The following is a 14,731-nucleotide window of genomic DNA, read 5'->3' on the forward strand; positions in this document are numbered from 1 at the left end:
GCTAACAAGAATTCTTCAGTTCCTCTTGTCCTTACAGGTCAGAACTTTTGCTCCTGTCTCAGAATAACCACCCCCTTGACTAAAATGTGTAGTAGTGTGATAATGGTGTCTGGAAATGCTAAACATCAACTAAAAATCTCCTTTAAATTATTTGTAAGAAAAAATTATGTTTTCAGTATACTGAATACAAAATGGTAAAAAGGAAATTTGTGCTCTTTAATATCAACTATGCACATATTTTTAAAGATTGTTTTTCAGTTATTTTACTTCTCTCATATATTACACCTCGACCATAGTTTTCCCTTTTTCCACTCCTCCCAGTCCCTTCTCCATGTCTCTACTTCTGATGTGATATTATAAAGAGTCAATAAATAGCTAGTTAATTTGTTGTTTAGCTTTTCATGCAGTTGTTTTAGCTTATGCAGTACAGTAATCTCATAACTTTAATGTCTACTCTATTTTATTGTTAATGAGATGTTGAGTTACTGTACCAATTATTTTCTGTATATATGTAGACACTCAAATACACTGAATTAATATGAACATAAATAAAGAGGGAAAGCAACAACTAAAATGATTGCCAATTCATCTTTTATTTAACCACAGATGTGCTTCAGCTCCACTTTATATCTCAATTCCCACTCGACTCAAATCCTCTTCTGTCTTCTTCTGTGTTTATTTTCTTTTATTAGTTTTTCAAGTTTTCAAGACAGGGTTTCTCTCTGTAGCCCTGGCTGTCCTGGAACTCACTTTGTAGGCCAGGCTGGCCTTGAACTCTGCCTTCCAAGGCCTGGGATTAAAGGCATGTGCTACCATGGCCTGGCTTTCTTTTTTGTTAATTATTTATTATTTTATCTGCCTTGTTGTTTTGCCCTTGGTGTCAGGTCCCCTGAAGCTAGAGTTACAGACAGTTGTGAGATGCCATGAGAATGCTAGGAATTGAACCTAGATCCTCTGGAAGAGCAGCCAGTGCTCTTAACTGCCAAGCCCTCTCTGGGTTTCTTAAGTTCAGAACATATTTTTTTAAAAACTTGGAATTCAGCATCAAAGAACTTGTTTGCTCATCTTCTAGCCCTTTCCTTTTCAAAGCTCTGACTGTATTTGGCTAGACAACATTCTGTGTCCCCCCCGCCACCCCAAATGAATGTATCATGGCATTTTTTTCACAGAGGAATCCCACTGGCAATTATAAAACTGTTAGCAACTACAGAGAAGGAGGGCACAGAAGTGAGAGCATTTGAACGTCTCTATCACTTGCCTCTCCTCCATAGTCTAACATTTAGATGGCCAGACATCTAAACACAACTGTATTTCATTTGAAAAGTTGTCCAGTATTATGAATTTATTTTTATTCAATATGTAGATCTTGGAAGTCATCCAAACAATCAATAAAACTTTTAAACTGCTTTGTACCCGATGGCTATCTGTACTAAAGAGGTTAGGGAACACAATAAAGTCAAGGGACACTAATTATTTAAACCGTGGCACTGTTGCAGACCAATTACTTTTAAAATGATAGGTGTGCTTACTTGATGACTATGAACATTGGTGTACTTAACACATTTTATTTTATGGTCTTTGTTATATTTCTTTATTCTTTCATTTAAAACTTTTATTGTTTTTCAAAACAAACTTTTTGACATCCTTAAATCAAGACTTATAGACGTGGAAGATTCTAATATAGCAAGATTAATGTGTATGTTGAGAGTATATCATGAAATTTCATTATTGATTTGTCATCAAGTTATTTCTACATCACAAGCAGCCAAGTATAGATAGAAACAAGAGGGGTCATAAAGCTTCCCTTTCTTGTTCAGAAAAGAAAACAAAAATGTCAATGTATCTAAGACATCAGTTTTCCTGGTACTAAATCCTAAGAGCAACTTACTATATCGATTGTCTTTCAGTTGGCTTCCATCACTGTATCAAAAGTACCTATCATAACCAACTTATAAAGATTAAAAAGTTTGTATTGGCTCAGTTTCAAAGGTATTAGTCCATAGTAGATTGGCCTTGCTGTTTTGGACCCCAAGGTGAGTCAGTACATCATGGCAGAGTGAAATCATTCACAGGAAGGAAGAAAGCACCACGTCCCACAATGCTCTTGAGGGCACATCCAGAATGAAGCAAAGGTTGAGGCCTGCTTCTTAAAGGTCCCACTTAACAAAGCTGGCCCTGTGGGAACCTTGCCCTTAGCACAGTGGTTCTCAACCAGTGGATCGCAACCCTTTTGGGGGGTGAATGACCCTTTCACAGGGGTTGCATACCAGATATCCTGTATATCAGATTTTGATATTACAATTCACAGCATTTTAAAATTACAGTTATGAAGTATCAATAAAAAGAATTTTATGGTTGGGGGTCACCACAACATGAGAAACTGTATTAAAGGGTTGCAGCATTAGGAAGGTTGAGAAGCACTGCCCTGGGTCATGGGTTTTTGTCAAGACTTGTGCAACATTACAGATAGTTTGTGTTTTGTGAGGGATGTAGAGGAGTCTATCGCATGGCAGTTCCAAGTTTGACAATAAGAAGTGGTTTTTAATTAATTAATTTTGAGACAGAGTATCTTCATGATTGTTCTGGAATCCTCTCTGTAGACCAGGCTAGCCTGAACTCAGGGATCATCCTGTCTCTGCCTCCAGAGTGCTAGGATCAAAGGCATGCGACCACACCCAACTCTGAAGCAAATATTTTAAATCATTGAGCAAAACATTTTAAAAACATTGCATCCTAATCGGTGAGGTAACTTGTCTAAGTAGGCATTCTAACTGAAGCTGTCCACGTGGCATTGGTCTTACTAAACACAGGAATGTCCAGAGCCTACCATCCTGCAGGGTCCAGCTTTCGTTAAACTGGACGGACACTTATGGGCAGGATATCAGCTGAGACCCAGTCACCATGAACAGCTTGGGAAAGCGAGATGAGAGGCACAGAGCATGGACGTAGCATAAACAGACGCTGATCCACCCGTGGTTTCCTTCCCTGCTAATTATCCCGTGTTCTCCTTCCCCAGTACTTTGGAAGTGTGGTGGAAATCATCAAGAACCATCAGCACAACCCCCTGGTTCTGATTGACAGTCAGAATAACACAAAGGATTCCACAAGACTGAAATATCCTGTGAAGGTTTCCTAAAGACGCAGACATCAATACTGCTGTTCCAGACATTGCTCCGTTTCTTCTTTTGAGAAAACTTCATCTTCTGGATATGAAAAGCCAGCAATAAGAGAGATGAATGAAGCCACCGAGGCAGTAAATTCCACTCCTTCATAAGATGCTCACATGAGCTTTTGTAGTGCCTGACCCAATGAAGTAATAGTTGGGGAGGTTCAGTTATTAGTTACTAATATTCTCCAAATAAATGTATTTAAAAGTCACAGGTGTAATGCATTTTCAGTCATATAAGAAAACAACAGTGTATTTTTAAACTAAGAAAGTTATAGTCTTGGATACAAAGCTTCTGGGAACTTAGGCCCCAGCAACCACTGTACCTGAATGTAGTCAGACTGTTTACTGCTGATGCTTGACAGATATCTTGTTAAACTTTTTTAGACAGGGTCTCACTATGTAGCTCTGGCTATCCTGGAACTCTCTGTAGACCAGGCTGGCTTGAACTCACAGAAATCCACCTGACTCTGACTTTCAAGTGCTGGGATTAGAGTGTGTGCCACCTGCCCAGCTTTAGTTAAATTGACAGTGTGTGAAGTGTTAAAGGTGATGAGTACCAGACAAAGGGGTAGGGGTGGAACAGATCTTTCTATGTGTGCCTTCCAACCACGGCAGAGGTATACAGGAACAAACTTTCTCACTCTTCTGCTAGATTGTGTTATTAGCTGTGCTTTTAAAAAAATCATCGTTCCCTCTTTGATCTGAGCATCTATTAGACACAGCCTAAACTTCATGAGTTTGAAAATGAGATGATAGAAAAAGTTTTTGTTTTTTTTGTTTTTGTTTTTTGTTTGTTTTATTTTGTTTTTCGAGACAGGGTTTCTCTGTGGGTTTTGAGCCTGTCCTGGAACTAGCTCTTGTAGACCAGGCTGGTCTTGAACTCATAGAGATCCGCCTGCCTCTGCCTCCCAAGTGCTGGGATTAAAGGCGCGTGCCACCACCGCCTGGCAGAAAAAGTAAACGGAAAGGCAGGTGCTAGGAAAATACCCCAGAAAGCACAAACAGGTAAGCCGATGTTAATGAATACAAGGGTTCCATTATTTTCTTGTCTGTTGATGTAATAAAACACCATGACTAAGGCAACTTACAGAGGAAGGAGTTTTGAGTTCTTATGGTCCATGATGGCATCAAGCAGCAGGCATGGCAGCTGCAGCAGGTGTTGAGAGCTAGCATCTCAACCATGAGCTGTAGCAGAGAGCTCAAACGGAAAACAGGTGAGGCTTTTCCTCTCTCAAAGCCACTCCCTTTCCTCAACCACCGTGACATACTACTAAAACCTCCTGAGACAGAGCTACCAACTAAGGACCAAATGTTTAGATGCTCAAGACTATGGGTGACATTTCTCATTTAAACCACAGCAAAGATAAAGGGGATGGTAGAGTGAACAGCCTTCACAGGGTCTTAGGTCAGTTCAGAAATGTACTCTAGGTGGTGCTAAAAGATATGCAGCTAATTAAGTCTAATAATCAGATGAGAACGCGCTTGATCACCAGATAAGATAGTAGCCTCAACAGTATTTTAAAAAGCCAGATAGTGATGCCCATAGGTCAGGGCAATTCACAGACTCTCTTATAAACAGTGTGGCATGTTTTTATGTGTCAGTTTCATGACTACTAAATTATGGGTTGAATGGTATCCAAGGTTTTTACAGATAGAGTCAAGTTAAGATGGGATAAGTAAGGTAGGTGCCACCAGAAGACCTGTTCCTTATGAAGAAAAGAGCTATAGTTACAGGTGCAGCCATGTATAGCAAGAAGGCTGTGAAGAGGCATCAGAAAAGAACACCATGTGAAGACCAGGGACTGGAACTGTGCACTCATGAACCAAGTGCTGCTAAAAATGACTGCCAAACCAGCAGAAGCCAAGCAAGGGCAAGGACAGATCTCCTCCAGGTTCAGAGGAAACATGGGTCTGTTTACTCCTTGACTTCAGATTTCAGCCATCTAGAACTGGGGGTCAATGAGTCTCTTTCTTTTGCTTTTCTTTTTTTTTTTTAAATTTATTTATTATGTATACAGAGTTCTGTCTGCATGTATGACTGCAGGCCAGAAGAGGGCAGAAGATCTCATTATTGATGGTTGCCAGCCACCGTGTGGTTGCTGGAAATTGAACTCAGGACCTTTGGAAGAGCAGGCAGTGCTCTAAACCTCTGAGCCATCTCTCCAGTTCCGAGTCTCTTTCTTTAAACCATTTGGATTGTAGTGGTTTGTTAGAACAGCCCTGTGAAATGAATACAATTCACGGACAGTTTTTACACAGAAGTTTGGGGATTTTGGATAGAGTTTTCCCTTTTACATTTTAACAGTGGAATTGCTTAGAATGTACTAGAAAGAACAATTCACAATAAAGAAGACTGAGGTAATCTTTTACAAAGAGTACCTCTAATGATAGGAAGTGCAGGCCCCCTCTCAGTTTTGCTGAGTGCTCCATGGAAATACTTTTTACTGTCAGTAAGTCTTCATTCCTTCCTTCGGTTACTGCCCTGCTCGCAGGACAGTCTCTTTTGCTCTGTCCCCAACTGTCCTCTTCTAGGTGGCACATTCCAACAAGCTAAAGAAGCATAGCTTGTTTAAAAAAAATTATATGTGCAAATCCATAGTAATTTAATATTTAGCACTGCTATGATGGGTTTCTTGGAGCAAACGCTGGGATCCAGTCTCTGCAAAGGTATCCTCTCCCCCCCAGTGTTGGGAGAAATATCCTACCTAACATGCCAGCTCCCCCACCCTGCCAACCTCCCAGAAAAGTCCATTAGCATATAGGTAACCCTGCCTGCTTCTCCAAAGCCATTCTCTGCAGCTGGAACTCTCAATGAAGCTAGGAAAGCCTCCAAGAAATCCCATCAGTTTCGTCTATGATTTTTTTTATTGGTTTTTATTGAGTTTTACGTTTTTCTCTGTTCCCCTCCCTGCCTCTCCCCTCCCTTTCAAACCTCCCCCAAGGTCCCCGTGCTCCCAATTTACTCAGGAGATCTTGTCTTTTTCTACTTCCCATGTAGATTAGATCTATATATGTCTCTTAGTGCCCTTGTTGTTGTCTAAGTTCTCTGGGATTGTGATTTGTGGGCTGGTTTTCTTTGATTTTCAATGCTTAATAAGCAAATCATTTTTCACAGAGAAATTCTCGGGCAAACTAGCTGATGGGATGAGAGTGGTACGGCGGCTGAAGGAACATCCCAGTTCCTGTTTTCTGTTTCCAGAATGTTGCAAAGCAGATTGCAACTGCGAGGACAGAAAGACTGCAAGTTTGTGCCAACAGGCAGGAAAGATGGAGAGGCTAGGCCTGTGACCATCAGAAGCCTGCCCTGTGCTGAAATGAGCCAACCATAGCAGGAGTTCATACTCTGGACCCTGGGAGCAAAGTCACTGTATAGTAATGGCGACAGGTTTGCCTAAGAGTAGAACGCATCCATGGGAAGCAAACTAGCCATATGTGATGCAGGATTTTAGAGATGGACAAAACTCAAAATGACGTTAAGATGGTATGCAACCTCTACTTATAGGTGAAGATGCATAGAAAGAATTTAAAGGTCTGCTCTCTGAAGTTTAGTCGCAAGAATGTCCCTGGCTGTAGCTCCATGTAAGCACAGGTGAGACAGTATTGGCTTCCTGCTAGCAAGTGTGCTTCTTATCCCTGTTAACATGAGCTTTTACATCTGGGAAACAACTTCTTTCTAGCAATGATCCAGAGTGAGCAAAGCTACATTTTAATATGCTTACAACTTAGTTATGCTTATTCAATATTAACTCTCAGTCCCCGAGCTGAAATCTCCTTTGCAGAGAAAGAAACTGATCTATGAACAAGCCCTCAAATGTATCTGCTTAAAACTGCTTGTGAACATTTATTTTCATTACATATCAGAAAGATTCCTACGCTTTTTCTCTGTATCTGTGGGTTTTAATTTTATTTTCAGTAGCTACGATGTTCTTTGAGTCTCATGAAAGCCATTAGTGGTCTTTGCCCAAGAAGAAAAGTAGATTTAGATACATACACAAGCTACCGATTTTCTCCAGTTTCCTGCACCACTAGGGTTTCTCCATGGACCAAACACCCAAAGACCCAAGACTTTAGGCCCATGACTCACACCCTTTGTAAACTTTAATATATATATATATATATATATATATATATATATATATATAAATGGGTGAAACATTATACACTAAAGACCAGAACAAGGCTAATGTAATTTCTTCAGCGAGTTTGAAGCAGGCACTGTTGGAGTTAGTACAAGGGCCTCTGGAGTGATGCTTCTAATGCACCCCCAGCTTCTGTGTCCACAGATGGTGTGAACTTGGCTTGCCCACACATGAAATGGAGATGACCATGCACTTTATCTTCCAAGATTGTTCAAAGAAAGTATTAAAATTGTGAAAACTCAGAGGTGTGAGTTATCATTGCTGTAACCAGCTCACAGTCACCAAGCCCGTTGTGCCAGTCAGTATATATGTCAGGTACATGAAGTGTGGAAATAAATCATTTACCAAATACTTCAATCTAGAGTTCTCACTTTATAAAAGCACCAAGCAAAATTTTTAATCCAGGAATGACTATATTTAAAAGGACGTCTTCAGTCATTTATCCTGGCCCACACCACCGGGAGACACCACCTCTTCCACCAGAGGCCAGGTCAGCATTCTGAACCCCAGGTAAGATTGCACCACCCTACTGCCCTGCTCGCAGCCACTCAATTTAACCCCAAGTGACCTCCTCTCCTTATTAATTTATCCAGGCCTACACACATCTCTTCCAGAAGCTTCCTCTTCCATCAGAGACCAGGCCAGCATCCTGAACCCTAAAGGTCAAACCAGCATCCTGAACCCCAAAGGCCAGGTCAACTCCCTGAAAGCCTGGCAGAAGCCTCCTACCCCACCAGAAGCCATGCCAGGATCCTGAACACCAGAAGACCCCTGGCCATATCAGAAACTACACACACAGCCAGAACTCCAGCCCCAAACTTGGGCAGCAAACACCTGCTGGGCCAGAGGTCAACCATGGCTGGATAGCCATGGCAGTAAGAAGACCAGATAAGAAACAGAAACCAAGGAAGAAAACACCTGTCTAACGAAGACAAATCCAGAAATTGGAACCCAGACCTATAATTACTCCAAATCCAGATGTCTCGGGGGTATGTGACAGCACACACCTTTAATCCCAGCACTCAGAAGGCAGAGGCAGGTGGATCTTTGTGAGTGTGAGGCCAACCTGGTATGCAGAGCAAGTTCTAGGAGAGAAACTCTTTCTTGAAAAACCAAAACAAACAAAACAAAAACACAAGGACAGCTAGGGCAATATATCACTACCAGAACACAGCCATCCACTATAGCAAACCCTGAATATTCCAACACAGCTGAAGCACAAGAAAACAACCTTAAAACCAACTTTATGGTGATGACAGAGGTCCTTAAAGAGAAAATGAATAAATCCCTTAAAGAAATTAAGGAAATGGCAATTAAAAATTGGAGGAAATCTATATATCTCTTACAGAATGTCAGAAAAACTAGAAAAAACACTTGACAGAAATGAATAAAAATGTTCAAGGCCTGGAAATGGAAATAGAAGAAATAAGGAAAACACAAATTGAGGGAATTCTGTAAGGGGAAAAATCTAGATAAGCAAACAGGAACTACAGATGCAAGCATCACCAGCAGATAGAAGAGATGAAAGAGAGAATCTCAGATGTTGAAGACACGATAGAAAAAAGAGATACATCAAAGAAAATGTTAAATCTAAAAAAATTCCTGACACAAACCATCCAGAAAATCTGGGACAATATAAAACCTGTAAACTATAAAACTATAAAAAACAAAAATTATTATTCTTAAATAATAGGAGTAGAAGATTTCCAGCTCAAAGACCCAAAATATATTTTTAATAAAATCATAGAAGAAAATATTCCTGCCCTAAAGAAGGTCATGCCTATAAAAATACAAGAAATTTATAGAACACCAGATAGATTGGACCAGAAAAGAAAGGCACCTTGTCACATAATAATCAAATTACCAGATATACAAACAAAACAAAGAAATAATATTAAAAGCTGCAAGAGAAAAAGACCAAATAACACATAAAGGCAGACCTATTAGAATTACAGCCAGCTTCTCAATGGAGACTCTAAAAGCCAGAAGGGCCTAGACAGATGTGCTATAGATTCTAAAAGACCACAGATGTAAGCCCATACTACTATAGCAAGCAAAATTTTCAATCACCAAAAATAGAGAAAACAAGATATTCCATGATTAAGTCAAATTTAAACAATATTTATTTACAAATCCTGCCCTACAGAAAGTAGTAGAAGGAAAATTCCAATCTAAAGAGGTTAACTACACCCACAAAAATACAGACAATAAGTAATCTCACACCAGCATAACTCAAAGGACACACACACACACACTATCACCATCAACAACTACAACAAAATAACAGGAATTCACCGTATTGGTTTTTGATATCTCTCAATATCAATGGACTCAATTACCTAGTAAAAAGACACAGACTAACAGAATGAATTAGATAACAAGATTCATCCATTACATATAAGAAATATACCTCAACATCAAAGATAGACATTACCTCAAAATAAAGGAGTGAAAAAGATTTTTCTAAGCAAATGGCTCCAAGAAGCAAGCTGTTGTATGATGTAGGATGTCCTTCTATATATGTGTTGCTTTTATTGGTTGATGAATAAGGCTGTTTCAGACAATGGCTTGGTAGAGTGAAGCTAGGCAGGAAGTTCAAACAAAGATATAGAGGGAGTAGGCGGAGTCAAAGAGATGCCATGTAGCCGTAGGAGTAACATACCACACCAGTAAGCCACAGCCTCATGGCAATACACAGACTAATAGAAATGGGTTAATTTAATAGTTAGAGCTAGCCAGTAAGACGCCTAAGACCCCGGCCAAACAGTGTTGTAATTAATATAGTTTCTTTGTGATTATTTGGGTCTGGGTGGCCAGGAAATGAAAATGCAGTCTCCATTTACAGCTGTAGCAATCCCATGTAATAAAATAAACTTCAAACCAAAATTAATCAAAAGAGATACGGAAGGACACTTTATACTCATCAAAGGAAAATAAAAAAACTACCAAGATGACATCTCAATTCCCAACATCTCTGCCCCAGACACAAGGCTACACACGTTTGTAAAGGAAACACTAAGTAAGCTTAAATTATACATTGAACTTCACACATTAATAGTGGGAGACTTCACTACACCATTCTCACCAACGGACAGATCATCCACATAAAAACTAAACAGAGAAATACTAGAGCAAACAGATGTTATGACCCAAATGAACCTTAAGATATCCACAGAACATTTCACTCAAAAACAAAATAATACACTTTTTTCTCAGCACCTCATGGAATGTTATCCAAATTTGACCACATACTCAGTCACATAACAAATCTCAACAAATACAAGAAAATTTGAAATAACCCCCTGCATCCTATCCGATCACCATGGATTAAAGAACACCTTAAATGAAGTGACTAAATATAAGATTAGCTCAAAAAATCAGCAGCTTTCCTATGTATAAGCAATAAATGAGCTGAAAAGAAATCAGGGAAACAATACCCTTTATTCACAATAGCCACAAATAATACAAAATATCTTGATGTAACTAATTAAGCAAGTGAGAGACCTGTATGATAAGAACCTCAAATCTTTGAAGAAAGAAATTGGAGAAGATATTAGAAGATGGAAAGATTACCCATACTCATGGATTAGTAGGATTAACATAGTAAAAACGGCCATTTTACCAAAAGTAATCTACAGATTCAACACAATCCCCACCAAAGCCCCAACACAATTCTTTACAGACCTTGAAATAACAATACTCAACTTCATATGGAAAAACAAGAAACCCTGGATACCAAAACAATCCTGTACAATAAAGGAACTTCTGGAGGCATCACCATGCCTGATCTCAAACTCTACTACAGAACTATATGGTATTGTCATAAAACAGACAGGTGGATCAATGGAATTGAATTGAAAGCCCAGTCATAAATTTACACACCTATGAACACCTGATTTTTTTTTTTTTTTTTTGGTTTTTTTTTTCGAGACAGGGTTTCTCTGTAGCTTTGGTGCCTGTTCCAGAACTAGCTCTTGTAGACCAAGCTGGCCTCGAACTCCCAGAGATCCGCCTACCTCTGCCTCCCGAGTGCTGGGATTAAAGGCGTGCGCCACCACCGCCCGGCCACCTGATTTTTGATAAAGATAATTTTCCAAAATTATACAATGGAAAAAAGAAAGCATCTTCAACAAGTGGTACTGGTCTAACTGGATGTCAATATGTAAAAGAATGCAAATAGAGTCATATCTATCCCCATGCACCAATCTCAAGTCCAAGTAGATCAAAGTCCTCAACATAAATCCAGATACATTGAACCAGATAGATGAGAAAGAGAAATAACTTTGAACACATTGGCACAGGAGACAACTTCCTGAATAGAACACAAATAACATGGGTACTAAGATTGACAATTAATAAATGGGACCTCATGAAACTAAAAAGTTTTTGTAAGGCAAAGGATACCATCAATAAGACAAAATAGCAGACTACAGAATGGGAAAAGATCTTTGTCACCCCTACATCTGACAGAGGCTTGATTACAAAATACATATAGAACTCAAGAAACTAGACATCAAAATACAAAAACAAACAAGCAAAGACCCAAATAACCCAATTTAAAAACGGTACAGATCTAAACAGAGAATTCCCAACAGCAGAATCTCAAATGGTTGAGAAACACTTAAAGAAATGTTCAACATCCTTAGCCATCTGGGAAATGAAAATCAAAATGACTCTGAGAGTCCATCTTAAACCCGTCAGAATGGCTAAGATCAAAAACACAAGTGACTGTTCATGCTGGAGAGGATGTGGAGCAAGGGGAACACTTCTCCATTGCTAGTGGGAGTGCAAACATGCACAATTACTTTGGAAATGACATCATGAAATTTGCAGGCAAATGGATGGAACTAGAAAAAAATCATCTTGAATGAGGTAACCCAGACTCAGAAAGACAACATGGTATGTACTCATAAGTGGGTATTAGGTGTATAAGTAAAGGACAACAATGCTACAATCCACAGACCCAGAGAGGCTAGGTAACAAGGAGGGCTCAAGGGGGATATGTGGATCTCCCTGGGAAGGAGAAATAGATTTTTATGGGCAGACTAGGGGCAGGTGGGTATGCAAACATGAGGAATAAGGTTCTGTGGGTGCCATATTTAAGAGTCATTTGCCTGAAAACCACAGCTATTTACTGCTATTTTCTTTGTTTTATATTTCTTGCTTACATTTAAATCTAGAATTGTATAGATAGTGACAGATTTTGTCCTTTATTCCCTCAACTGTGCTTCAGGTTGCAAGGTCTCAAGTTTGTTGATTCTTTTTTTTTTTTTTTTTTAATATTTATTTATTTATTATGTGTACAGCATTCCTTCCATGTATGCCCGCAAGTCAGAAGGGGGCGCCAGGTCTCATTATAGATGGCTGTGAGCCACCATGTGGTTGCTGGGAATTGAACTCAGGACCTCTGGAAGAGCAGTCAGTGCTCTTAACCACTGAGCCATCTCTCCAGCCCCAAGTTTGTTGATTCTTATACTAGCTCAAACCTTCTATTAAGCTGCTAGTATTTGGCTTTGAGCCTAAAATATCCTGGAGTTTTAATAGGCTTCTAGTTTCTCCCTGATCACAATTTTAATTATTTTATAATTTTGTATTGAAACTGGATATTTTATGTAATGTTTTCCACCCTTCTTCCTGTCATCTCCCTCCCTCCCTCCCTCCTTCCCTCCCTCCCTCCCTCCCTCCCTCCCTCCCTCCCTCTTTCCTTCCCTCCCTTTCTCTCACACACACAAACCTCTCAGATACTTTACTTTGTAGTGACCTGACTGGGCTAAATCAGAAGCCTAGTTCTGCCTCAGAAGCACCGTTGTCTGATGTTTTAAGTCTCCCTTTCCCAGAAGTTACTCTTGGGTCTGCATGTTTAGTGGTCAGCCCCTCCATCTGTGAGGTGTGTACTCCCTTTGTTACAAGACCCTTGTGTCTTGAAGACAAATAGCTTTCACTGCTGAGGGACTTTACAGATTTGCCAGTGTTCAGCCAGGAATGTTCAGCCAGGAACTTGAAATCCAGAATTCCTTTGGTCACTCTTCTGAGGTTACAGCTTGCAGCATGTGTGCAGTTAGAAGGGTATTGCTTTTCCCCAGGTCCCACTTTCACTGACCCTGTCCTGAAATTGCTCGGTGGTACCTCTGGTATGACCCACAGCTGTTGCTCTTCCCTAAGCTCTTGCTGATTGCTGTTTTTAGCAATACTCTGAGGTAGGAACTGTTTGTTTTGAATAAAACTATGATGGGCTTAAGGCATCATTATTACTGGATTAAAGAATACCCTGAAAACTGTTAAATTTTTTTTGTTTTGTTTTGATGTGTACGGGCTTTTTCCAAAGATGGTTGAATAGGTGGGCTTCTGTCCTTTGATGACAGAACTAAAGTCCCCCAGTGTAATGATATTTCATTTGTATTTTAATACATAAAGCTTGCCTGAAGATCAGAGAGTAAAACAGTCCCACTGGTCAGGCTTACACACCAGGCTGTGGTGACACACACGTTTAATCCCAGTAGCCACACTAGTCTGCCATAGAAACCAGGTGGTAGTGGTGCACGCCTTTAATCCTAGCACTAGAGAGGAATATAAGAAGGGAGGACACAGTTTTCAGACATAGTGCTTCATTCAGAGATTTCTGGAGGCAGTATCACCATTTCAGACTAAGGTAGAGGTAAGTGCCAGTGGCTGGCTGTTTTTTTTTTTACCTTAAGGTTGAATCCCAATGTATGTCTCTGAGTTTTATTAATCATGCTACACCCTAGCTCTCAGGCTTTTGATCTTGGACTGAAGAATTAGAGTCACATTACCAGCATCTTTGAGTCTCTAGTCTGCAGACTATTTATAGGGCTTCTCAGACTCCCTAACTGCAGAAGCCAGTCCCTCCAACAGAAGTCAACATGTATGCTGCTATCTTGTATTAGTTCTACCTCTAGGGAACCTAATAGAGACTCCCTGAAATAGGCAATATGCTAGACTTTGAAGCTCACTCTCTTTTCTGAACAGAATTTTTGCTTATGGAGCTAGAGATTGGAGGAGTTATTGGCAGAGCAATGATGAGAAAAATGCAGTCAGCGAAGTTTAGTACGGAGAAGTTTAGGCCACTGAGAAATACTGTATTCCATAGACGAGGATTTTCTTTAGATGAATCATGCAGATTACCTTGTGCCCTTTTTGATAAATCAGTTTGTTTCCTTACTATTATTTTGTTTAGAAATCCAGTTCTCAGTGTGCATCTTAACATTTTCAAGATATGAAAGCCAATCATCTGCCATTAATGTTTTGCTCTTCTTTTAATATTTTCATTATTTGTTCTATTTCTTAATAAGAAAACATCTCATGTGTATGGACATTTTGCCTGCATGAACGTCTATTCACATGCATGCAGTGTCCTTGAAGGCTAGAAGAGGCAGTAAGAATTCATGAAACTGGGGTTACAATG

The 14,731-nt window shown here is 39.7% G+C and overlaps 1 protein-coding gene across 1 annotated transcript in view; it reads left to right on the top strand.

The window, feature by feature from the left end:
- The window catches only part of Blnk (B cell linker), a 64,267-nt gene extending 60,895 nt beyond the window's left edge, over positions 1-3,372 (top strand). Inside the window, exon 17 of the mRNA XM_057778185.1 lies at positions 3,017-3,372. Within this exon, the coding sequence (XP_057634168.1) occupies positions 3,017-3,136 (120 nt within the window). The 3' untranslated portion in view covers positions 3,137-3,372. The remainder of the gene's footprint in view (positions 1-3,016) is intronic.
- Positions 3,373-14,731: the final 11,359 nt, after the last annotated feature.

Source organism: Chionomys nivalis, chromosome 8 (genome assembly GCF_950005125.1).
Source record: "Chionomys nivalis chromosome 8, mChiNiv1.1, whole genome shotgun sequence".
Classification (NCBI taxonomy): domain Eukaryota; kingdom Metazoa; phylum Chordata; class Mammalia; order Rodentia; family Cricetidae; genus Chionomys; species Chionomys nivalis.